We start from the raw sequence: 25,635 nt of genomic DNA on the forward strand, positions 1-25,635 counted from the left end.
GAACTAAAAACGAATTATAAAAAGGATAATTTTGTAACATAAATGTTAAAACAGTGATTTTTAAAATTTTTAATCAGAATATTCACTAAATATGATTCTCCAGCCAAAGCAAGAACACGTGGTTCGTTTTCATTAGTTTATCGGTGAAAAAATAATTTATAAATGTTGCTTTGAGATGAATAAGTTGATCTTTTATTAATTTGTTATTTAGTTATTTTGTTTATTAAATCTTAAAAAGCTGCTTTAATTTTTTGCTTATCTGAATATTTATGTATATTTTTAAATCAGCAAGAAATATCCGAAATTATTCGATGAAGCAAGTTGTAATATTTCAACTTGCTAGATCCATCTTTATTTGTTTTGATTCAATCTGTTAGAAGTTTTAACTTTAGATACTAACATACACCCACAAAGATCAGATTTTACCTTAAAAACTCAGCTTCGAAAATGCAATAGAGACCCTCATTTCAAAACCAGACTTCCGTTTTATTTGACGCAACTGAAAAAGAAACAATAGAAAAAGAATATGACAACAAGATTAATAAGATATGAAAACAAGAACAGAAAGAATTGAGGCAGAAAATGTGTAAGAAAAATATCGAAAAGAGAAAATAAAATTGAAAGGGAAGACGAAGATGTATAAGAAATTCGGAACTCACACTGTGTTTTTGAAAAACCAGTAAGAGTGGTCTTTCTCAAACTTTCTCGTATATTATTTAACAAAGATGTTATACCAGTGAACTATTGTATGGCACTGACATACAATAGTTATGAAATATTATCCTTTGGCGGGAATTTAGCATTTTCACTGAAACTGTCGTGTGATACTTGGCGAGTTGTTTGGCGATTAATCCCTGGCATGCGGTCAAAAGTACCTAAAAAATCGAATTTGGGTTTTAGAAGCGGTCTTCCCAACCGACTGAAACAAAAATTTGGCATAAAACTGCATTTATATTAACAAAATCACATATCAAATTTACATTTAAATCAACACTTTTTTGAATTATTGTGTTTACGTATTTCTGAAAGTATAGACAGATAGACAGTCGACCCCTTTTTAGATTTCGCTCTAAATTTGGTAACGTCCATACTAAAGATATTAAATCTGCTTACGGAGTTTTATTTATCCAGCACTCTTCGTTTTGTAGCTAACTTATTTTCAAACAGCTAGACAGACAGACTTCCTCTGAACGGAGTTTCGACAAAATTGATAGAAATTTACAAATTTGGTTTGCCTGAATACCAAATTTTATCAGTCGAACTCAAATCGTTTTTAGTTACCTTCGTCGCAAACAAACAGACAGACAGACATTTTCCAGAAATATGATTTCCGAACTCAGGTTGAACGCGGAGTTTCTTCAAAGTATCGAGTTTTTTTTAATGATTGCTATACTTTTTCTGTACTTCGTATACGGAGAAATAAAACAGAATGGTGTTGTTTAGTTTGCAAAGAGGCATAGAGCATCTCTGATGATGTATTATGTAATAGTACACAGTAATTCAAAATTAATATAGCGATTATAAACGGCTATAACTATTTAATGAGAAATAATTTATCGATAAGATTAACACAGAATGCTGACAGAACTACAAAATTTCTTTACGTAAGGCGCAGGTGCAGTAAAGCGGAAGCTTATGCATGCGCGAGTTGAAACTTCACAAAGACAAGAAACCTGCTCATTGCGGGCGTTTCATTAATGAGAATGGCGAATCTTGTGATGAAAGCATTCCGCTTGTTAGAATTTAACAATTGTCATTCTGTTATCACAGTGCAGAGAATATTTCGTCAGCATTACAAGCAAGAACCTCCGGACTTGGCACCCTGCAATTTTTATCTATGCGGTTATATGAAAGACAGGGTGCATGTGCTTCCCATGCCCAAAACAATTAAAGTACGCATTTGCAATGCGCTTGCGTCGGTCACTGCAGACACGCTTCAGAATGTCTGGCGTGAAATGGACTACCTCCTTGATATTGTTCATGTGACCAAGAGAAGTCAAAGAACATCTATGACGTATGTATACAAAATTTTGAAGTTCCGTCTACATTATGTGTTAATCTTATCGATAAATTCTTTTTCATTAAATAGTCATAGCCGTTTGTAATCGCTAGATTCATTTTGAATTTCCCTGTATATTACTTTATCATCCTATTTTGAAGCAAAATTAGGATGATTTTTAAACCCCGTAATTTTTAAGACAGGTCAGAAGACAAGGGTAGCGCATGAATTGGCACCCCTCTAAAATTTTCCATGCCATACCAGTAGGAGAACATTTGGCCCCGGCAAAAGTTCCTAAAAAAACTCACTTGTATAACGGTTTTTTAGTGAATTGGGTTTCGAACACAGAACACTCCGACTTGAAAGACAAAAATTACAAACAATCCACCAAGGAATTCCTACAACAGACAGTGGGTTTAATGCTTAATTTGCAAAATGTGGGTACGAAATGTGTGTGTTATCTATCATTTATTTGCATTGACAACTCTTGTGCAAACTGAATATTTTCTAAATTGATTAAATAATTTTATATTCATTTTATTGTAAATCACTTGACATCATTTACTATCTCAATGCCAAGTGATAAAAATTACCAAATATCTTACATAATTTAATAAATAAAAAATGGTAAATAGAAAAAAATTTCAAATGCTGTTTTAGATAGATTCCTATAGGAAGACTGTTGTCTTGTGAACAGGATGACTAGAATAAATTTGTTTGACTTTTAAATCACTTGGAATATGTTGTTAGAAATGTAAAAATCTCGGCCGAGTGCATAAATGGCCCATTTAGCTCAAATAGTGTGCAAATAAATCTTAATGGTGGAAGGGTTTGAAATTTTCATTTCGCTATAACTTTCTTAATATTGAAGGTAAAGAAATAAGTTCACTTAGAAAAATTAGTGCCTCATTAAGACAAGCAACTGTTGTATTTAAAGTTTTCAATAACTGCAATATCTTAGAAGTTAGGGGTTGAAAAGTAGTTTTCACTCCCAAATTTTGATTGTTTCTAAAGTCAACAATTTATGTTACAAGATAGTAAGTCAGATGTAAGGAAATCTACTTTTGCCTTCCAGCTTGCCGTGAAGAATTTTTTTTATTATTATTTTTCCCTTTTTTTCTACATTTGTTATAGCTTGCACTATGTTCAGGACAAATTGTACAACTAGCAAGTTTTGAAAAAAATATTTCTAGAGTTAAAATCAACGAGACTGCTGAATATTCTTAAGTATTTTATGATTGAATACTTAAGCTACAAAAATTATATTCCAATCAAAGAATCACAAATAGATTTAAAATATAAATATATTTCCAAAAATTGTTACAACTAGATCGTTTATGTCATAAATTTATATTTCTTCATATTTCAATGCCATATCAAAGAATTTTATTCACATTTCTTCTGATTTCTACATAAATAGCGAATGCACTCTTTTAGAAGAGTTCTTCCACCAGAGAACATCTTAAATCGACCTTACTTTTATCGAAACATTGAAAGGAAAATAACTTATTTGCACTCGAGCGATATTGTCCATTATTTCTGTCTCTTCGAATGGAATTGCTTCTTTCATAAGATGGCGCCATTAAGACAGGAACATTAATGGAACAACAAAAGCTATTTATTGCGCTCTATTTCATTTGTTTATCCCCAAAATAGATGCCGGAATTATTCAACTTGCCGTGACAAAGAAGATGTCACTTTTAAAGGTCTTGTAAATGTTTCATTCAAATCCACTTCAAGCAAATAAATGAATGGCAGGACTTAAAAATTTTCGATACATTTCAAAAAGATACATGGATTTCAATTTTTCCTTCAAGTAAATTCGTAATATGAAAAGGAATTGGAGCATTCAATGAGTAAATTATTTGAATGGTAGTTTTAAAGTTTCTATTTGTGACAAAGTAATACTATTCTAGGACAGAAGTACATTTTAGGAAAATCGGGGGATTTAGTCAATAAGCTTTTTGATAGATGCTGGAATTTTTTCTAAACATTGCTTTTTAATTTTATTATTTTATCGTATACAAAGAGGAAATGTTGTGATCGTCAAAAAACTCGAATTAATTCATTTCTGATCTCGCTGCGTCCGAGAAACACAGTTTCATAGTCTTCGTTAAAATCGTTTATGAAAATTAAATTATTTTTGTTTTCAACAACTTCCTTCCGTAATCTCTAAATAACGCTTTCTAAAATATTAGATATATTAAGGAAATATTTGACATCCGCGACATTTTATTCTTTTAAAACTTAATACAAAAACCTACACATCATTTCGGCAAACTTTAATGCAAAAACATACTATTTCACGCAAAATACGCACACTTAATATTGGTATCAACTGCATGTTTTACTTGAACAGCCAAATGTGTGGTCTTCCCAAAATTTTCTCCATACGCTCTAATGAAAGTGTCATAAATTTGAGTCATTACATTTTTACTTTCTCGTATATTTAGTATAGAGAAAATATAATAGTCGCCAAAAAATTCGAACTAGAGATTTTGACGAATTTCCACGTTTTAGACATTCATGAGTTAGCCAAACACATTTCTGAAAAATATCCGTACATGTGTCTGTCTGTCTGTGACAAAGATAACTCAAAAATGATTTGAGCTAGATGGTTAAAATTTGGTATTCGATCTTAAATACCAAAATTGCAGATTTCTATCAAATTTTGAGTAAAATTATTCAGACAAAGTCCGTCTGTCCGGTTGTTGTACAAATTAACAAGCAGATTTAGCATCTATTGTGTAAACACCTGTCAAATTTCGTAACGAATGCAACAACCGATTGACTGTCTATCGGTTTATACTTTCAATAATAAGTGAACGCAATGACTTAATTATACCAAATTTGATTTGAGAATTTGTGACAACAAATGTAATTTTGTACAGACATAACATAATTCTATTCTAAGATACATAATTCTAATTTTTTTTCTGGATTCGGCGAGATGTGAAATGTGGATATCCGTCAGTATCTCGAGTTTAATAATTTTTTTCATACTTTTTCTGTATTTCATGTACGAGAAAATAAAAATCTTCCACTTTCTCGTATATGAAGTTTACAAAAAGAAAGACTGAATGCAAATAGTCAAAAAATTCAGTCTGGATGTTTGAATGAAACTCCAAATTTTAGACCTCCACTCAAATAAAAAAAAATCTCGAAATGGATGGGGTTATATGAGTCTGTCACCTATGAACATAATAATTCAAAATCAGAAATTATTAAGCAGAGGAAATATGATATGTGGTCTTTACATAATAATTGACGAAAGCTATCAAATTTTATACGAAATCCATGAACAGAAAATCTGCTTTCCTGCGTGTACTTTTGTCACAAAGTGTATGAATGCAATACTTTCAGTCTGTTAGAAATTTTATAAATTAAATTTTTCATATAGTTTTAATATTACAATTGTAAACTTCATATCAACTTCTGGACCAAAATCGTCGATGGATTCATTGTTTGTCAATCCATCCATTCGGAAGTATGGGAACATGATATCTGGATTTTGGTTTGGTTTGGTTTTATGGCGCAAGAGCCATCTTTGGCCATACTGCGCCACATGATATCTGGAATTCCTGTAAATCCGTAGATGGATTAATTGTTTGTCAGTCTGTTTGTATATGAGTGTACGTGTACGTGATATCTCAAATTCTTGCACATCAATGGTGGAGATATCTGATGTGTTCACCGAAATTATGTATCTCTATATAATATTTGATTAAATCTATAAAAGGATAGAATATGTATTTGGCTTTATAAATATAATAACTCAAAAGCTTAGCAAATTATATCAATCTTATTTTGCATATCGTCTTCAAAGCAAAATTATAAATCTTTAGTAAATTTAAATGCTATCAATCATTGAAAATTTCAAATTCAATTCTGCACCAAACTACACAGCTAAATACGAAATAAAGTATAAAATTATTGCTTGGGTGTTCTAAAAAGGATGACTTACATTAGATCTTCGTGATAATATTTATAGGCTCTATGTTATATGTAAAACTGTGTCATACAATATCCTGATAAGACATGCATAATGAAAAACATCATTCAAAAGGCTATGCAGAGTAGGTCACTGGACTTAGAACTGCTGAACTCAGCGTGAAATTACATTTTGGATAAAATATAATTACTAAGACTAGGTGTTGCAAACTTTTAATTGAGTTTCAATATTATAAATATTTAAAATTTTACCGTCTTTCCTGAATAGCTATGGATCATATAATAATGCGAAAAAATTTTTTATACTATTTGAAAATTAAATAAATATTTCTTTCTGTGATACCTATTTTATTCCTCATAAATTTTTCTTTAATTTTAATAATTTTTAAGACAATTTTTACATTTGTTACAATATAATATAAGTGAAAAACAATGAAAATTTATACTCGCGTTGTAACGATATTAAATTGCATTTCTTACTTATCCAATAACGAATTTTGAAAATAAAATAAATAAACATACCAAACCTAAAACTATATCATTGTATAATATTTTAGTCTAGAGATTGGAATCTCCTTTATTCATTTCAAAGAAATGCATAAATAAATCAAATCAGATCTAATATTAATTTGAACATAAACACCAATTAGGATTAATTGATTGAATAAAAAATAATAAACTACCGAAATTTCAAAAGTCTCGCAATTATCTCGTACATAAGCATGTTATTCGAGAAACACTCATTCATTCAAGTCCCGGAATCCGATGCATTGTCAGACAAATGATAATTAAAATTCCATGTCGACGCTCGTTGAATTGTCGAACGATTAAAGGATTGCTTCATCCGATTTGTTTTCAATAATTAGAGAGGGAAGCAAGTATTAAATATAGAGATATCTTTTAAAGGATACAGCTGAAGTTTTCGAAATTACAATTATTATGTTATCGTAGTTAGATGCTTCTTTTCTAACTTAGAACTTATTATTTAAACTTGATCAGGAAAACTTTATTTCCAAATGCTGGTTTTGTTGAAACTTCCAAACTTTTAATGAATATGCAATTTCGTAACCGAATTTCCATTTATTGCTAATTGCAATGAAAAGTTGTTAACGGTAAGATCGAATTTAATTATGTTTAATGTTTTTAAAATCCTTATTTCAAATTAATGTTAAAATTCTTAACATTCTGAAATCAGTTTTCAGAAAATAATTAAGAATGTATGGCATCCTTTTCTTAAACATTTTTGTTAGCTTGTCTTATGTAAATAAAGAAGGGATTTCTAATCGATCTGCCATTCCGTTCCTATTTTTCTTAGACTTTGAAATATTTTACATTTCTACGGTCTCAGCAATGATGCACTATTTTAAAATTATCAAAACTTAATTATTAATTAATAAATGAATATAACTATGATGATTCAATAAAAAAATTCATTTCAAAGTTCCATTATGCAATAATATTAAGAAAATTGAAAACTAAAATGTGTAAAAATTTTATTTTATATAATAATAAAAGATAATGTATGTAAAGTACTATTCTTGTTTGTACTTCCACCGTACTATCCAAGAACAGAATTTTGGATTTTTTCGAAACAGTGTGTATGCGTGTGAATGTATGGGTGCGTGTGCGTGCTTGTATAGTATGCGTTGAAGAAGATGACTAAATTGTGTATGCCTGTATAGTATGCATTGTTATGAGACTAAACTGTGTGTGTGTGTGTGTGTGTGTGTGTGTGTGTGTGTGTGTGTGTGTGTGTGTGTGTGTGTGTGTGTGTGTGTGTGTGTGTGTGTGTGTGTGTGTGTGTGTGTGTGTGTGTGTGTGGTATTGCCATTTTGCCATTGTACAGAACATCCATATATGCCAAATTTGGTTCAATTATTATTTCAAGGGAGCAATGAACATCTCAATGTAATTTTTGTATGAAATTTTAATTAAAGTTCCAATTAATAAAAAATTAATCTTGATTTTTGACATTTGCTCAGCGTTAACATCTAAATCTAATAATGCACTTCTAAAAATTTTAATAATATAAAAAAATTCTTTTTAATGATGATTATTTAATTACCACGTAATTTTTCCCATAATTTTGACAGATTTTAAAGAATATTTTTTGAGTGACTTCTATTGAGTATGGGAAAAAATGACTTCTTAAGGGGGGGAGGAATTTATAAACGATGTTTCATTTACCTCCATGTGCTAGATATTTCAATTTTAGCTGACTTATATATTCTTGCTAACAATAGTAATTTCAGTATTTTTAGAGATTAACCCAAATAGACATTTATAACTTTTTACAATACTTCGTAGCAATACTTCAATAAAATATAAATGTTTTTTTCAGAGGTAGAATTAAACAAACGTTTCTGAAATTCTTAGACAGATTTTCAAAAACACTTTCTAAGAAAATGAATCCTATCATTAATAGCTGCCTCCTATGAATATAGCATTTCCATGAAAATTAATTAGCAATGAAAGTAAATATTTCAAATCCTCTACTCCAGAAAATTTACGCATTTAGTTTTGTGGGAAATGTTTTATTACCCTAAAGGGAATTCAAAGAAGCTATTTGAATAAATAATTAATTAACATCTGTGGAATTTTAACGAATTCATTTCTTTAATTCTTTCCCTGAGGACACTGAAATGTTTCATCGTGTGAAATGTATTCTAATCAGACGATTATCTACCCACCATTTAAATAAATATTTTTAATGCTTGTGCCGATCAAAAAATTCTTACATTTGCAAAATTAATCGTTTGGCATCCGGTTGCATTTTGCTAATTTAAACATTTTAAATACATATGCGTTGGAATTTCGAATTATTTCTGCGTTTGTGAATTTCTTATTAATATAATTTTAAAATATCGTTTGCAGCTCGTGTTTATTTTGGTTACTTTGAAGTAAAAATTAAAGCATATATTTTCCTTGGTTCTAATTTCTTTATTTAAATACAACTGAAGCTTATGTAAGTATATATTATGTATTCTTAATCTTCTCATTACAATCGAAGCCTGAAAAAAGTAACTCCACTAATTTGATATGAATTTTCTATTTACTTCGAAGTTTCATTAAATTTTTGTTGTATTCAAATTGCTGTATTTTTTTATTTTAAATTGCGTTTCATCAATTAATGATTGATGTTACAAATTATTATTTAATTCTGGAATTTTAAAAATATTTTGACAGAAATTCTTTGCACTTGAAAACTTTTCCCTTCTAAAAAGGAAATTAGGATTAAAAAAATTAATTAGATACTCATTTAAAGATTGACTTTTTTCCATACATTTTTGTTGATAATTAAATTTAGAACTGAAACGCTTGGCTAAATCCAACATTTTTAATTTTAATTTCTCTGTAATTTGTTTTTATTCCTTTAAATTTTCCTTTTACAAAATGTTAAACATCATTTAAAATTCGAATTTATTTTGGTTAATTCAAAATCAATACTAAGGTTTTTTTATTTATTTTTATTTTTTAAATGTTTTCGTTACACACCCAATATAATATCTGTAATGGCCGCAACTGGATAATTTCTAGATCATGGACTCATTGCATTCAGTAAAAAAAAAATATGATAATCTTTTCACTTTTATGGGAAAAAAATTTAATGCCTTAGATCTGAATTGCATCGATTACTTTCATTTTATAATCTTTATATACAAATTTCGGTACACAATTTGTTGAAATTACTTTTGTAAAAATTAAAAACATTGATTATAAATTTTTTTACTTAACTCACCAAGGTTTTTTATTATGCACTGATTAATTATGTATTATTGTGAAATTGCAAAAATGAATATATGTCTCAAAATTATTTCTTTTTCTGTTATTATTTTTAGATCTAGTTTATCTTTAGATAAGTTTTGTATGAACAGAATTTTTTTGTGATTCCATCAGCGTCGAATTAAACAGTATACTGCTTTTAATTTCTATTCTAATATCACGAAGCTAGATTAGAAGCACTTTTAACGATATTAAATAAATTATAGAAATAAAATTGCATTTCATTTTTAATAAAAATTTTCGAGGGAATGGTCTAGTGCCTTCACAAATATTTATTGCATTTATTTTAAATTAAATTATTTACTTTTTTCTCGCAAAATTTACCCCAATTACGCATTCAGCGATTCGACGCGCATTCGAAAACTTTCTACTGCACATGCGCCGACCACTTCGACTTTTACCATTTTCTCTGCCTAAAACTTAACCAAATTACCTGTGACATCCTCTCCACGTAAATCAATGAACCCCTCAAAACAACGGAGGGAAAAGTTCAGCTGCACGCCCACGCACCTGTAAAACCCACCTCAAAAGAAAAGTCAACAATATCCGATACAAATTTAGCAACAAGTAGGTACGCAGGTGACGTCACTCTTCCCCGTCTCGGTTAAGATTCAAAAATCGATTGCCAACGATAGGTTGCCATGGCGACGTTGCACCGGGATCTAACAGGTTGAAAACACTGATAGGACTCGCGGGATTACATCTGGGTTTTGGCAAGACACGCGCATACAACATCCATTATCGTTTGATGAGACACTCTCCTCCCGTTTGCTTTGTTCTCTCAAATCGAAGCCGAGTGTTTTTGTTGGAGCTGGCTCCTTCCTCTTTATGAATAGAGGTAAGTTTGTTGAACATTCTCTGTTCTATGTTGAAGACCAAGAAGCATCGCAAGCATTGTCTTGTCATTTCATAAATGATGGATTGCCGAGGGTATGCAAAATCGTGCGTAGTTTTACCTGCTGAAGTTTGCGTTTCCTAATGGCTCGCCCCATATGTAAATTTGCTATCGCTCGCCACACCAGGATTGGTCGGTTGGCTTTGCGATAAATTATGTTGATTGGTTAAGCAAAGATTGTGATATCGGAAACATGCAAGTTCTTGATTGCGTTTTGAATTTTTAAATGTGATATTTAATGGTAAATCATTTTTTTTTTTTTTTTTTTTGAAAAAGCGGAGTTTTTAAGTGGCACTCACATGCCCACAAGTCTTAAAATCGGTTTCAAAATTTTAATTTGAGTATCATGATACATTTTTAATGGCCTATTTGGAAACTATGCATTGCAATTTCGATACCGATTATTTGTTTCTTTTAAAGAATTATTTCTTTTTATTTATGGGATAGAATTTTTCAGTTGACTGACTTTATATATATATATATTTTTAGTGGTAATTTTATTTGATAATAAATTTATGAAAATATTTTATTTAAAAGTTTTTTTGTAAAATTTACATACATATTTCTATCCAAGAAAAGAATTTGTAAAAATAATATGTATAAAAATTTCAAGTTGCTGTTTATTAAATCAATAGCAATTGACCCTTTAGACTTTAAATTAGAATGCGATAATATTTCTATAATAGAGAAAAGCTATAATTTTTCTTGGTTTCATTTTTTTTAATTATGTATAACTGGATTGTTAAGTATTTTTCTTGTAAGATTAATTTACTTAAATTTATGTATTTAAATTTTGAAATTTGAAATTTGTCTTAAAGCATTTAATTAATTCTAAAATAATTATAATTTGAGTTTTTTTAATAAAGTATATTTAAATAATAATTTATTTAATAGAAAGTATTTTATTGGTAAACATTTATAATAAATGTTTGTTGGCTGTACACGAAGCTAAGTTGTAATTTCCGTTTGATTCAATGTAAAAGTTGTAATTTCCTTTGGTTTCATTAGATTGAAACCAAAATTTCATTGTATAAACTTTGGTTCCAATATATGCTGGCTTTGGAAATATCGTCTGAGCGAATAGCTGTGGATTTTTCTCCTTAACGTACTGAGTTAAACTTTAGATTATTCATTTATTTAAACATTTTAATTATTTTTAAATAATGATTGATTATATTTTATGAACCTTTTGTCTTTATAATTAAAAGAATGCAGAAGTTTCATTTTTATTACTGTTATAAAATTGCAAGTTAATTATTGACAAATTCAGTTCCTAGAAAATTTAATAAGTATTTAAATATTTTTTCACTTCTAGAACATAAGTTTAAAAATGAATGAAATCAATTATTTCGTGAGATAAGCAATAATCATAAAAAGCATTAATGACCGTACGCTGGATTTTTGTATTATTATTATTCGAAATATACTTATATTGCTATTAATTATAATTTTCATCAAATACTTGATTGCATTCATTTTGAAATGGAAAATCTTTAAATTGTAATTAATTTTTTTAATTACTGAACTTTTTATTCATTAAATGTCTACTATAGAAAAAATAATTCGATAAAACCTCTCAATTGAATTATTTTAATTTTATAATTAGAATAAATAAAACTAGAGGTTTTATCAAATTAAATTATAATTAATATAAAAAAATTGCTTTTTTAAGTAATTTTTTATAAAAATATAAGCCGTTCTTGTTTTAAAATTAATTAAAAAATTTTAATAAATACTGACAGTCAAAACCTAATTTTAAATACATTTAAAAAAAACTCTGACCAGTTCATTTACCAAAACTATTATGAATATTTTAATATGAAGCTCATTACTACTTTCGAATTAAATCATTTAGTGGGTTGGTTTTACTAAGTTCGAGAAACAAGATTGGCTTAAAAAGCCAAGTTTAATTAAGCTCTTTATTAAGGCCGGGCTTTTTTAACCATAATTAAACTCATTTCATAAGCCTCGACTTTTCTTTGTCACTTTTTCTAGTGCACTTGTTTAATTATGGCCTGGTAATCAAGGATTCGTATCAACAGAGAATCTTTTATCCTAGAATTGAAAATAACTTTTATATTCTCATCGTAGTTAGAATTTAAGAGAAAGATGGAAATACTCTCTGACGTCATTAAAAACAAAAGCAGATATAAAAAAGATTATGAAAGGCCTTGAAATTATATAATTTAACATTTTTATAATATGTGAAATAAAAATTTATGAGTGCAATACAGTTGTAAATTTAATCCTATTTCCCCATTACAATTTAACAAATGTAAATAGATTTTAAAATATGTGGCTAAATTCGGAAAGAATTCTTCTAAAAATATTATGGAAAACTTATATTTTTTAATTTTTTTTTCATAAATAAGTCAAAAACTTCAATGAAACAAAAATAGTGTTAAAAGCCAAATATGTTTTGAAAAATTGAAAAATAATATCTAAAAATGCGTATGAAAAAAATCTTCTCCTTTAGAAGTTTATCAAATTATTTATTCAAATTTTGGAGATAACTTAAGAAATATGTTACCTAGTTCTTGAACAAAAAATTAGCTGCATCCAATTTTCGAATAACAACATTCTATTGATAAATATTTTTGATAAAGTATTCAAATAAGTATAAGATTTTTCAAATGAACTTATTGCTCATTCTGTAGTAAAGAATTTCAGAACCAATTGAAAAATTATATCATCAAATTCGGACAAAAAATAGACAGATTTTATTTTATGAATTTTTTAGTATCTTTAGCAAAATTTATTATTTGTGAAATTAGCGTCCAAAACAAAATTGAATGCAACTTTCCAAAGAATGAACAAAATCAAAAAATTCAAATAGTTTTTATAAAAAAAAAAATTGTTCAAAAATTAAGAATTTGTGAAAAAAATATTCTATATTTCCACCAAAAATCGTCTTTTTAGTATATTCACTTACTTTAAATAAAACTAAATTGAATTAATGAGAAGCATAGGGCTAATATGGAATTTAAATTAATTTTATTTTAAATTTTATATTTGAATGATTAATGCGTTAAATTTGAGATTCATTCAAATTGAAGTCATTACTCATTCAAATTTAAAACATACCTAGAACTGAATGCCTGAATATGAACAGAATTTGAACGTGTGCTGTTCTTTTCAATTAAGGTAAAAGAAATAATCACAAAAAATAACAAAAATATTCAATAAATAAAAAAAAATAATCAAACAATAATCACTCTTTTAAATAGACTTGGTCTTAACGAGTCAAAAAAATAAACACCTTTTCTAATTAATTTTTCCTTCGTAAACGCAAACAATTTCAATCTGCAACTTTTCTGCTTATTTCTCCAGCTTTAATCTCAGTAAATCGATTCAACCTTAATTAAGCAACATGTTGTTACAATTGAAGTACACTTCGCCAGTTTAAGTTTGAGAATCTTTGCGTTTCCTGTCTTTGCTACTAGTAATATTAAGAACTATTCTTGGCTGTTTGAAACAATCTTTCACTTCCGTTTTATTTAGTAAATGGTTAATTGATTCGCCGGGAATATTGGTTGCATTTAATTAAATTCCTTATACATAACTTTACGTACACCATTCACTTAATAAACTAATTTAAAGCATCAAATTACAACAGATTTTTTTAGACATAATACTTTAACAACTGTACAATTATTCGATTATTGTGTGCATGCATCTTTTTAAAGGAATCGAATTATTAGAAACTAAAGTACATTGTTTTTAAATTTGAATTTCATTATAATATCTATCATAAAAAACCATGCAAAAAATATTTTTTAGAATTAAAAAAAAAATTGCTTTACAATTGAATTGGTATCAATAAAAAAAACTTTTTTTTGATTTGAATATGGCGTAAAAATCAGTGCAGTAATATTTCGGAAGTTATAGCGGAAAAAATGTAATCTTTCTTAATTTTAATTAATTAAATTTTAACTAAAATTTTAAACAAATAGCTCTGACGTGGGCATTCTCTTCCTCCAAATAATATCTGTGCTAATTTGATAGATCTATGAGAACAATTTGTACCACAGAGCACCAAAATAAAGACACACATTCTGCTCTAGTATTACTAGAGATAGAGGTATAATTATAGTTCTTATATAAAAGCTTTGTTGATATTTCCACTTTTTTAATTAGTTCGTGCACTCTGCCTGATTTATCTAAAATTATTATCTCTTCATATTCGAATCATTTATTCTCGTTAGCATTATTGCTAGGAAATCTAATATCTGGTCTACGCTTTACTTCATTTATTTTAACATAAAATATATAATTAATTTTATTGAAATTGTTAATTATAACCTTTTAAGGTTTTTTTTAATTAGTCAATAAATATTTATACCAATGTATTGATTTAAATTAAAAGTTGACCCCAAAAACATTAAACTAAAGTAGTGTTTAGTAATTTTCTCAATGCTTTTACATGTCAGTGTTTGTAATAAAAGATTTTTTAAATCGAATCTTAAAATACTTTTATGTATGAAAATATGAAAATAGTATTATCATTATTGTTATTATTAGAAAATAAATACGAGGGGTGATCCAAAAAAAAGTTTACAAGGCAAAGGAAAAATGCTTTATCAACAATAGACACAGGATACAAATGGTAATTAAGACACATATGTGGCGGTCACTTCTCTACATAATCACCAAACCTGTTGAGGCATTTATCACTCCGTTGGACTAATTTGTTTAACCCGTCTTTTTAATAATCAGGTCCCTGGCTATTGAGCCAGTACTCGGCAACTTTTTGATCATCACCGTCTGATATGAACCTTGTTTCGGATAAGTGCTTCTTCAATGCGGGGAAAAGGAAATAGTCACTGGGAGCCAAATCGGGGCGGTATTGGGGTGGCTCCAGACCTCCCACCTAAACGTTTCCGGCAATCTTTCTACCCGCTTCAAAAGAATGACACCATTTAGCCACCTGTTGTTTGCTCATTGCTTCGCCCCCGTACACTTCAGAGATGTGTCTGTGAATGTCCATTGGGGACACATTCTTGCCCATAAAAATCGTATCACGGTTCGCACCTCTGTGCAAGTCGTCTTGCCATTATTGTCGCTGTTTCAGGTCTCAGTCCTACACTATATGGTTTATATAGTGTTCGTACTGGCAAGACAAAGTGTTAGTACTGGCAAGGGGGAAAAGACCGGTCTAAGACAACTAGCGCCATCTGTCTCCACTCTGGGTAACAATATTCCTCTGGGGTAACAATGCACAATTTCTACTTTCCAAATGCTGCTGCTTTTAAACCTCGAAGAATCACATTTCTTCATATCAGAAAATTCAAATTAAAATACTAGACGATATGTACAGTATATTATATAATTGTGCATATTACATTATAGTATACAGTTTACCATTTAGTATTACATATTACAGTGTAGTATATCGCATTGTTGCATATTACATGACAAATATGTTTGAATACGATATGCTTATCTGAATAAAATATATGTTTTGTATGAGAGGGACTATGCATCTGACACATCTTTTCATAATCAACACCATACTATCATGTTTTCCCCCACAGATAATGCCGGAGATGAAAGAAGAGGCATCAGATGGCGATTCCACTGACATCGAGGAGTTCTCATGTCAGAGCAACACCCTTATCGTCACTTCAAAGGGAACAGTGGCCATGCTCAACAAAGGGGAACGCTTCAACCATCCCCATGCCGTCGCCCCTCCAGAACTGCGAGATTTTCATCAGGCCAGTTGTTTCGACAATGAAGGGTATGAAAGCGATGATAGCTACTCAAGTGAGTATTTCTTTGGAATTATTTAAAACTAGTTTTCACACAATGGTCCATTATATCCAAAAATAAATAAAAGAGGATTAGATATCTAGTCCAAAATATTTTAGATTTTTTCATAATATTTTATATTTTTTAATTTTTTTAATTTACTTTTTTCAAACAATAAGGTGTTTTTAACATTACAGCCCAGTATAATTAACTTTGAAATGGAAAAACAGAAAACAGTAATTTTGTTGGTTTATGTTATATATTTGGCTATAAAACACCAAAGCCGTATACTTGCACCCAAATATGTCATAGGAATAAAAGGACCTCGGGCTAAAAATTAAAATATTGTTTTTGGCATTTTAATAAAAAGCTATTAAGTTAAAAGGGAAAAAATATTTGAAATCCTAGTACAAACTTAGAGGCCTTTTTCCTATATCCAACTCAACAACTTAGACCAATAAGATTTCTGTTATCTAATTTTTAAAAAATATGTTATTTTTCAAGTAAATTCTAAAAACATCCGGGAATGCATATATATAAACGTAATATCAACGACAATGAGAAATATTATGTAAAATATGATTAAAATTATTTTTTTTAATTTTTATCAAAATTAGAGTAATTAATATCACTAAAATGGTAATTTTTTTTGTTTGTTTTCAAAGTGGTATAAAAAGAACGTTTGGGCATGATATATTAAAAGATATGGAACAAAGTTGTAAATATTTCGATTAATTTTTGATAAAAAATTTGATTAAAATATAGAAGCTTTTTTTTCTGAAAGCTACTTAATCAAGGAGTAACTAAGATCCAATGGCTCTAGTTTCAGAGATTTGCTCTGTAGAGAGTTACAATGAATTTTATATCACGATTGTAGCATCACATAATTTACATATAGTATCCAATCTAACTGCTGTCACATTAAAATCAGATGTAAATGGCCTGGCCTGTAGAGGGTCAACACACACATATTCATTTTTATTATTAATAGATATAAAATATATTGTTCAAAATTATATAAAAAAAGTATATTTTTCAAAAATTCAAACCGTTGTAAATCTATCAATATCCCAGATGAATAGGATATTTTCTACTTAACATGTTAGTGTTTTAAGAATATTTTAATAAATACAACTAATAAGACCATGAAACTGTATACAGGTTTGCTTTTGTAGCATTTACAGCAGTTATTAACTGAAACAACACAAATTATAATCTTTTACATCATATAAACCATTTTTCCAAATCGAAATATATGTCTATCTTTTATGGTTTAAAAAATAGCCTTAGGTCCTCAATTAAAATGGACATATTTAACGTTAATAAACTTGTAAAATGTTTCGAAAAAAATCCAAGTTTTTTAATTATTTATTATCATCGCTAACAAGCTTGAGACGAATTGATTATTTGAATAAAAAAAGTATCATTGACTACTTATTTTAGAAATCTTTTGCAATTAAAAGAGATTAAACCAATGTTGATTTGATCATATATTTTTCTTCTTTAAAGCCGTACCGAAAAGGCAAAAAATTTCTAACCAAAATATCCTCTCCAAAGGTTCTCATTAAAATTCTAATAATGGAAATAATAACTTCATAAGTATTCAACAGAATTAATGAATGTCAAGATAATGAATTTCGAAACAAATTACTTCTCATTTTTCTAAATTTCATATTATAATTTGGAATTTCAGGATTAAATTCTTCATTCCCAATGATATTTTAGAACACATTTTACATTCCAGACGAATAAATATCGGATTTTAATGACCTAATTAAAATTCCGAATTTCGCAGAAGCACTCAGATGTTGAAAATTTCAACAATAATCTTTCTAAAAATTGAGACGTTATGAAATCTCATTAATTTTGGGGAATGTTTGTTCAGTATATTTTCTCGAGAATATATTGAAATAAGTTTAGAATAAATTCATGGAAAACGCATTCATTTACACTTGAATCAACAATCTTGTTTTTGATGTATGGAATCAATCATTTTCCACGTTGAAAACATTTCTTTGAAAATGGAAGTTATTTTCTAAATTTAAAAATTCTGAGAAATTTTCACAAACATGTTTTTCTTGGAAATACTCTTTTGAATGCTTTCCAAGAGCTTGTATTCAAAAGGAAAGTTGTTTTTTTTAAAAACTCATTCAAGTAGTTAATAAACAAATTACTGGCAAAAGCAACTTTTTTTCACTTTTCATTGATATTAAACTTATAATATTTGCAACAGAGAACCCTAAATTAATACTTTCTTTTGTAGGAATGGGTAATTTGTTAAAAAATCTAACATTTTCAGATGAAAGCATAATTCAAAACATGGAACATAATGCATTGAATAGCAAGGCAAAATTGAATATTTTAATAATCACCCTCTTAATACTCGAGAAACGAAAATTTTTATTTTTATTATTATTTTTATTCGAAAATAGTTTATTTTCAAATGAATAATTTCTCAATTCAAAAAAATTAAAAGAGATTCGAACTTGCGTTCGAAACTTTGTAGAATGACAGTGTTTTAGGTTTGCTTCGTCTGTCTTTATATTGCTGTTTAAAAATTTGCTCTAAAATATAATAACGATGGTATGAACTCTAAAATAATGTTCATAGATAGAACAACTAAAACAATAGAAAATATTATTGTAAAATATTCTAAAAATGTTTTTAATATTAAGTGAGAAATTGTAAATAAGTAATATTAATATTAGTGAAAAACTTTTTTTCTCATTTTTAAAATGGTTTAAAAATGTATTGTGCTGTATGTTCTGAAATTATTGAAGACAGTCATCAATTTATTGATTGATATTTTCATTAAAAATATAATTCATATTTGGAAAAATCCATTTTAAATTTACATCTACCACACAAAAAGCGACTACATGCCAAATTTGGTTTTCCTCAATACAACTATTTGCTGCGTTCACCGTTTTTAATGATATTCTCACCATGCTTGTCATTTGATGCAATTTACACATAGCTTAAATATTATTATATTAAAATAGTAGATAAGAACATACTAAATGAACATTTTTCTTTACTCTTAATGGCTTACAAATCATTCCCAAACAAAATGAAATGCATATAACAAAAGCATTTAATAAAATGCAATCAAGTTTCAAAAGGTCCAATTTTTTTGTTTATACTAAAAGTTACAACTGATATTTTCTCAGATATTTCTAAGACAAATCATGATCTTCAGAAGTTGCAGAATATCTAGGCTTTGCAAACATAAAACTAAGCAGTCATGAGGGTTTTTTTATCATTTTGTTTTCGAAGTTATTACAGCTTAAAACTGCCAAAACAGATATATTCACAAGATGCCATCATTAAGTGATAAGCATCATCACAAATACTAACGAAATGCAAATAGTTTTATGTTAAAATCATTTTTTATCATTTTGTTTTCGAAGTTAATTCAATTTATAGCTATTAGAACACTTATACTCACGAGATGCCATTATTAAGTGATAGGCATCATCACAAATCCTATTTAGGCCCGGGATAGCCTGGTTGGTAGGGCATTGGATTCGCGTCTCTTGCGTTGCGAGTTCAAACCCCGCCGGCCGAAGACTCACCGTGTGTGGAGGTGGCTGGCGCACATTTAAATCTGTAGTGGTCACGAAGTCCTCCTTGTCGAGAGAAATACCATTGGGAATACTGGAATAGGGATTATCATTCTCGGATTCAGGTCTAAATTACGATCTATGGGTGAGTGAATGAAATGCATGAATGAAGTCCGGCCCGTAAAAAGGGTTGTGATGTGTGTGTAGCTTAGACGTACTCTTAGCCCTAGATGACGCTTCTGAGAAACAAGATACGCACCCTTGCTTAAAATCACTGTCTTCGTCAGTGGGCTTGTCTATGACAAGTGCCATTAGAAACAACAACAACAAATCCTGTCTTATATTGCAGTCTAATGTTGTGGCAGTTATTTTTTTTTATTTCTTCTTATAGGAAGTATGCAAAGATAACATATTAAATCGAAAGAATGAACTTATAGATCTTAATGAGTATCCACATTTCTGGACCTCTTATCTCTGAGAAATATATTTTTAAATTTATATCTGTCTGTAAACAAAATAATTTTAAAACGCATAGATCTATATGGATAAGATTTGGTATGTTGCCATATTATCATTTTCTCAGTAATTGTTAAATACTTTCAGTTTTGTTTTATTTTTTCGTTCTTTTTCCATTATCAGTCAAATAATATGTCAAATTCGCAGGAAACAACTAAAATAAAATTCGAGGGACTTGCCCCCCCCAAAAAAAATTTATCGTATGCTCTCTAATAAATGTGTTATCCCCCTCCCCCAATCCAGTATAAAATTGAGGATCTTGTACAAGGCTGAAAAGGTCAAAAGTACTCAGATTTTTATTTTCAGAATTCAAGCATGAAAAATTAGTAATTTATAACATAACAAAGAAAGCTGATACTCAGATGGTATTTCTGAAAATCGCTGAAAAATTTCCATCTTTGTCAGGAATCTAGCATTTTTACTGAATACAAATTTTGTAAATGCATATTTTGGCGATTAATCGCTGATTTGTAATTAATACTTAACTCACAAAGAAAACGAATACGTATTTTGGTGATTACAGTAATGCTTTTACATGAATGCGAAAATACAAATTATTTAGTTCTATTAGTACATTATCTATTTAGTTCTTTAAGATTTGTAGTTATCTTGTTCATTTACATTCGTACAATCGGGACAGACAGACTTCTTCTGGATGGATTTCGCTGAAAATTTAATAAAAAATCTTCAAATTTGGTTATAAGTCCATATACCAAATTTCTCCGTATAGCGGAAAGCATTTTTCCGTTAAGTTCACAAACAGACAGGCATAATTCCAAGAATTGGGAATAGTCTCCCTGAAACGTACTCGCTTAGTCTCCAATAAAGGTTCTTATTCCCTTCAGTCCTCATAAAACTGAGGACTTTAGGTAAGGCCGTAAATATTTTTCTTAATACTGATGAATAGTAGTTACGAAATATAAATATTTGCATGGATTCTAGAATTTTTATTGAATATATCACAAAAATATGTATTTGGGGCAAATATATGTATTTTTTACCTGCCGACTAATAGCAAAATTTGGCGAAGAACTGCAGCTGTAGTCGCAAGGTAGCATTCAAAATTACATTGATTTATTTCATTGTATTTATGAGCTATCACATTTACAAGCATGCGAAAATATACGATTTTCGCATACTTGTAAATGTGATAAGATTGTAAATGTGACTAAGTGATAAGCTTGTAAATGTGACTAAGTGATAAGCTTGTAAATGTGATAATATTGTAAATGTGACTAAATGATAAGCTTGTAAATGTGATAAGATTGTAAATGTGACTAAGTGATAAGCTTGTAAATGTGATTAAGATTGTAAACCAAATGACGGATTTGGTTGAAAATTTAAATTTTATATGGTAAAACTATGTGCTAAGTTTTGTCTAGTTAGCTCTATGCATTTTGTTGTTATGGAGTTCACTTCTACTCGAACAACTAGACAGACTGACTTCCTGTACATGGATTTCGTTCAACATTTGCTAGATATCTACAAATTTGGTTGTAGCTCTATATAAGAAATTTCAGCCATGTAGCTCATTACTTTTTTTAATTATCATGGACATAGACTGTCTTAAATATGTTTTGAAGTGGATCAGGGACATAAATTGCCTTAAATATGTTTTGAGGGGGATCAGGAACATAGACTGCCTTAAATATGTTTTGAGGGGGATCAGGGACATAGACTGCCTTAAATAAGTTTTGAGGGGGATCAGGAACATAGACTGCCTTAAATAGGTTTTGAGGGAGATCAGGAACATAGACTGCCTTAAATATGTTTTGAGGGGGATCAGGAACATAGACTGCCTTAAATAGGTTTTGAGGGGGATCATGAACATAGACTGTCTTAAATAGGTTTTAAGGGGGATCAGGAACATAGACTGCCTTAAATAGGTTTTGAGGGAGATCAGGAACATGGACTGCCTTAAATATGTTTTGACTGGGATCAGGAACATAGACTTCCTTAAATATGTTTTGGGGGGGGGATCAAGAACATAGACTTCCTTAAATATGTTTTGAGGGGGATCAGGAACATAGACTGCCTTAAATATGCTTTGAGGGGGATCAGGAACATAGACTGCCTTAAATAGGTTTTGAGAGAGATCAGGAACATCGACTGCCTTAAATAGGTTTTGAGGGAGATCAGGAACATAGACTGCCTTAAATATGTTTTGAGGGGGATCAGGAACATAGACTGCCTTAAATAGGTTTTGAGGGGGATCAGGAACATAGACTGCCTTAAATATGTTTTGAGGGGGATCAGGAACATAGACTGCCTTAAATATGTTTTGAGGGGGATCAGGAACATAGACTTCCTTAAATATGTTTTTTTGGGGGGGGGGATCAGGGAAGTATGAAACGTGGAGACTCTTCAAAATCTCAATTTCATTTTTTTTTTGACGATGACGTAATTTTCTCTTGGTGTGAATCATATACGAGGAAGTAAAAAATAAACTTTCCTTGATTCATTGATCATAGTGATTGAAAGTCAACACAAACATGTTGATTATTTCTTTTTTCCTTCAAAATTTTCACTCTTTTTTTCCAATATCAATCAATAACAGTTAGATCTCAATATTTTTATAACACAGAAATAAATTTGTAACAAAACTTGTGCAAATGCACTTAAATACTGAAATTATAATAATGAGTCAAATAAGATGGGTTTAATTTTGAAATACATATTTTATAAATAATTCAGATCCATCTCATTCTTTTTTTGATTGATTGCACTTGAAAAAAAAAGAGAAAGGAAAATGGTTTTCCTTTTATAGTTCACTTACCACGATGAAAACATATTTTTTATCATAGTCATAATACTGTTATTTCTTAAAAGGTAAATGCAATTTATTAAAATGCGTAATGCTCGAAACGGCACGCGAGAATCGAATTAACCTACTCAAAACTCCAAATGCTTCATTGAAGGTCACTACAATAAAAGAGCGGCAAGCACTTAATGTCAATGTTTTTCTCGAGCTTTTGATGATTATCTGTTATCGATAGTGGTGTAATCGATATATCATGCTTTTTAATCAACGGTTTCATGTTAATTCTGAGTACATTTTACCTATCATATATTTAAAGTTTTTTTTAACTAGATAAAATTCACGTGTAGCGCATTATTAAAAATGTTTTTTGTAATGCATTTGAAATGTCTTCTTTCTCATAATTAATTAAAGCTGCGAGAGTCCTCACATCATTTAAGTAGTAACATTTTTTATTATTATTAACCGTCTTTAGCGGCTAACTAGCTCGCCTAGATTGTTGGTTTTTTTAGGTTATTAAACGATTAATATAAAATGCATTTTTTTTTTATTTCAATTCTTTTGATGCGATTTAAAAATAGGATTTTAACTGAATCGTTCTGCGACAAATTATTGTTGGCACAAATTAAAAGTATATATATTGCGAAATATAAGTGGAAATGAAAATCCTATTTCGGAATTAATGATAAAAAAAGTAATTTTTAATCTTAATTTTAACATTAGCTAAAGCAAGCAATTGAATATTTTGATGGATGAGTAACATTAAATTCATAATGTTACGAATCTCTAATGCGGCTTCCCAGCATAGTTGGTTCCATAGGAGGTCCCGGAGCTTGGCGACAAACTTGGCGACGAATTTGGCGACTTTGGTGCCAAAATAGATTATACCCGAAACATCGAGAATTTTCCCGATCCGTCGAGTAGGAACGGAGATACGCCTCGAACGTTCCTGATTGGTTGAGAGGTGTCTAGCCTCGCCTCCTGAGACCTATAAAAGGAAGCAGCCGCAGCTGCCGGGCAGTCGTGAACCAGAGCGGTGAATTGAGAAGTCGGAAGCGGCAGAGCAGAGCAGAGTAGTGTGGACCGACGGTGAATTGAGTCGCGAACCAGTGGAGTCGAAGAGTAGTCGGAAGCGACGGAGAAAAGTTCGTCTTCCAGGGAATAGCGGAGCAGCGACGGAGTAGAGCTGCTGTGTATACTGTTGTTTGCTGTTGTGTATACTGCACGTCTCGGCTGAAAATAATCGTCTTCTGTGCTGTATATAGCTGTCGCCTTTGTGCTGTCCTGTGTGTCTTCGTGTAAATAAACGTGGTTGTTTCATTTTCTACTGCCGCCTGCTGATTGAGTGTTCTTCACACTATATAACTTCCACTATCCAAACTAACCCCGGAAATTCCGTTACAATAACATTAAAAAAGCAACTGAAGTAAGTATTACTCTTAAAAAGCTGTTTTCAAACCAAATCAAACATAACATTGAGAGCATCCTAACATTGTAAAATAAACTTGAAGAATTTATTAAAAGTAAAGAAACAAATTGTGCAGAAATGAATTCGATATCATTCATAGTAATTAACCAAAATATAACCATTTTTGAGCATAACTCTTGGTAATAATCTTTTTTATTCCCCAGTCTTATCTTTTTTTTATAATCCATCAAAATAGACCATTAAAAAACAAATTTAACTGATTTTTGGGATTTTAAAAAAATGGTGCTCGTACTCTAAAAATGCAGTCAAATACTAAGAATATGAAATTCAAATATCTTGATAGGAACAGCAAATCCAAAACTCTAGATAAAAAAGTTGAAAATTCAGAACAAAAACCATTCCTTAAATATGTGCATAAAAGAAAGGCAACCTCTATCTATCAAAAAATTGAAAATCAAAATCAAAAATTTGAAAATAGCCTCATATAAGGCAGAAAACCTCTAGTTCAGTGCGCATTATCATCATACAGTTTTAGTTTTTAAACTTAAAACCATCTTTAAAGGAAAAATAAATTCAAAAGAGGGGGGGGGGATTCAAACAATAAAACATTAGAAAAATCTAGAAAGTATGTTCTCAGTAGTGGAAAAAAAATCTTTTGAAAATTTCTTCCTTATTAATCCTTCTATATTACAATAGTTTTTAAGAGCTATATAAATCTTTTGCTATGTAAAATTTTTATGGATATTTGTTGTTTGAATTAAGAAACTAATCTCAAAACGAAACACTTCTTTGTCTCAACTTCAGAGTTGTTGTACTATATTATGTTTTACATGAAGTTATACAAAGCGGTTCTTTCAAACTAACGAGCAGAAACAATTTTCCTTCCTAATTCCTTAGATGCTTAGGAAATTTAGTACCTTCTTTTCGGTTATCCACATTAAAGTCTGCATTCCTTGAATGCACCCGGGGTTAGGATAGGGAGGAAGGCGAAAA

General features: G+C 29.6%; 1 protein-coding gene across 3 annotated transcripts in view; it reads left to right on the forward strand.

Annotated features, from left to right (window-relative positions):
• The window catches only part of LOC129972351 (cyclic nucleotide-gated cation channel beta-3-like), a 102,409-nt gene that overhangs the window by 11,853 nt on the left and 64,921 nt on the right, over positions 1–25,635 (forward strand). The window contains exons 1-2 of one of the 3 annotated variants that reach the window (XM_056086464.1): positions 10,487–10,571; positions 16,163–16,391. In XM_056086464.1, the coding sequence (XP_055942439.1) occupies positions 16,166–16,391 (226 nt within the window). In that variant the 5' untranslated portion in view covers positions 10,487–10,571; positions 16,163–16,165. Of the gene's footprint in view, positions 1–10,486; positions 10,572–10,708; positions 10,870–16,162; positions 16,392–25,635 lie in introns of those variants that run through there. The other 2 variants (XM_056086463.1, XM_056086462.1) reach the window with 2 other exon arrangements.

This window comes from Argiope bruennichi, chromosome 6 (genome assembly GCF_947563725.1).
Source record: "Argiope bruennichi chromosome 6, qqArgBrue1.1, whole genome shotgun sequence".
In the NCBI taxonomy this organism is placed as follows: Eukaryota; Metazoa; Arthropoda; class Arachnida; order Araneae; family Araneidae; genus Argiope; species Argiope bruennichi.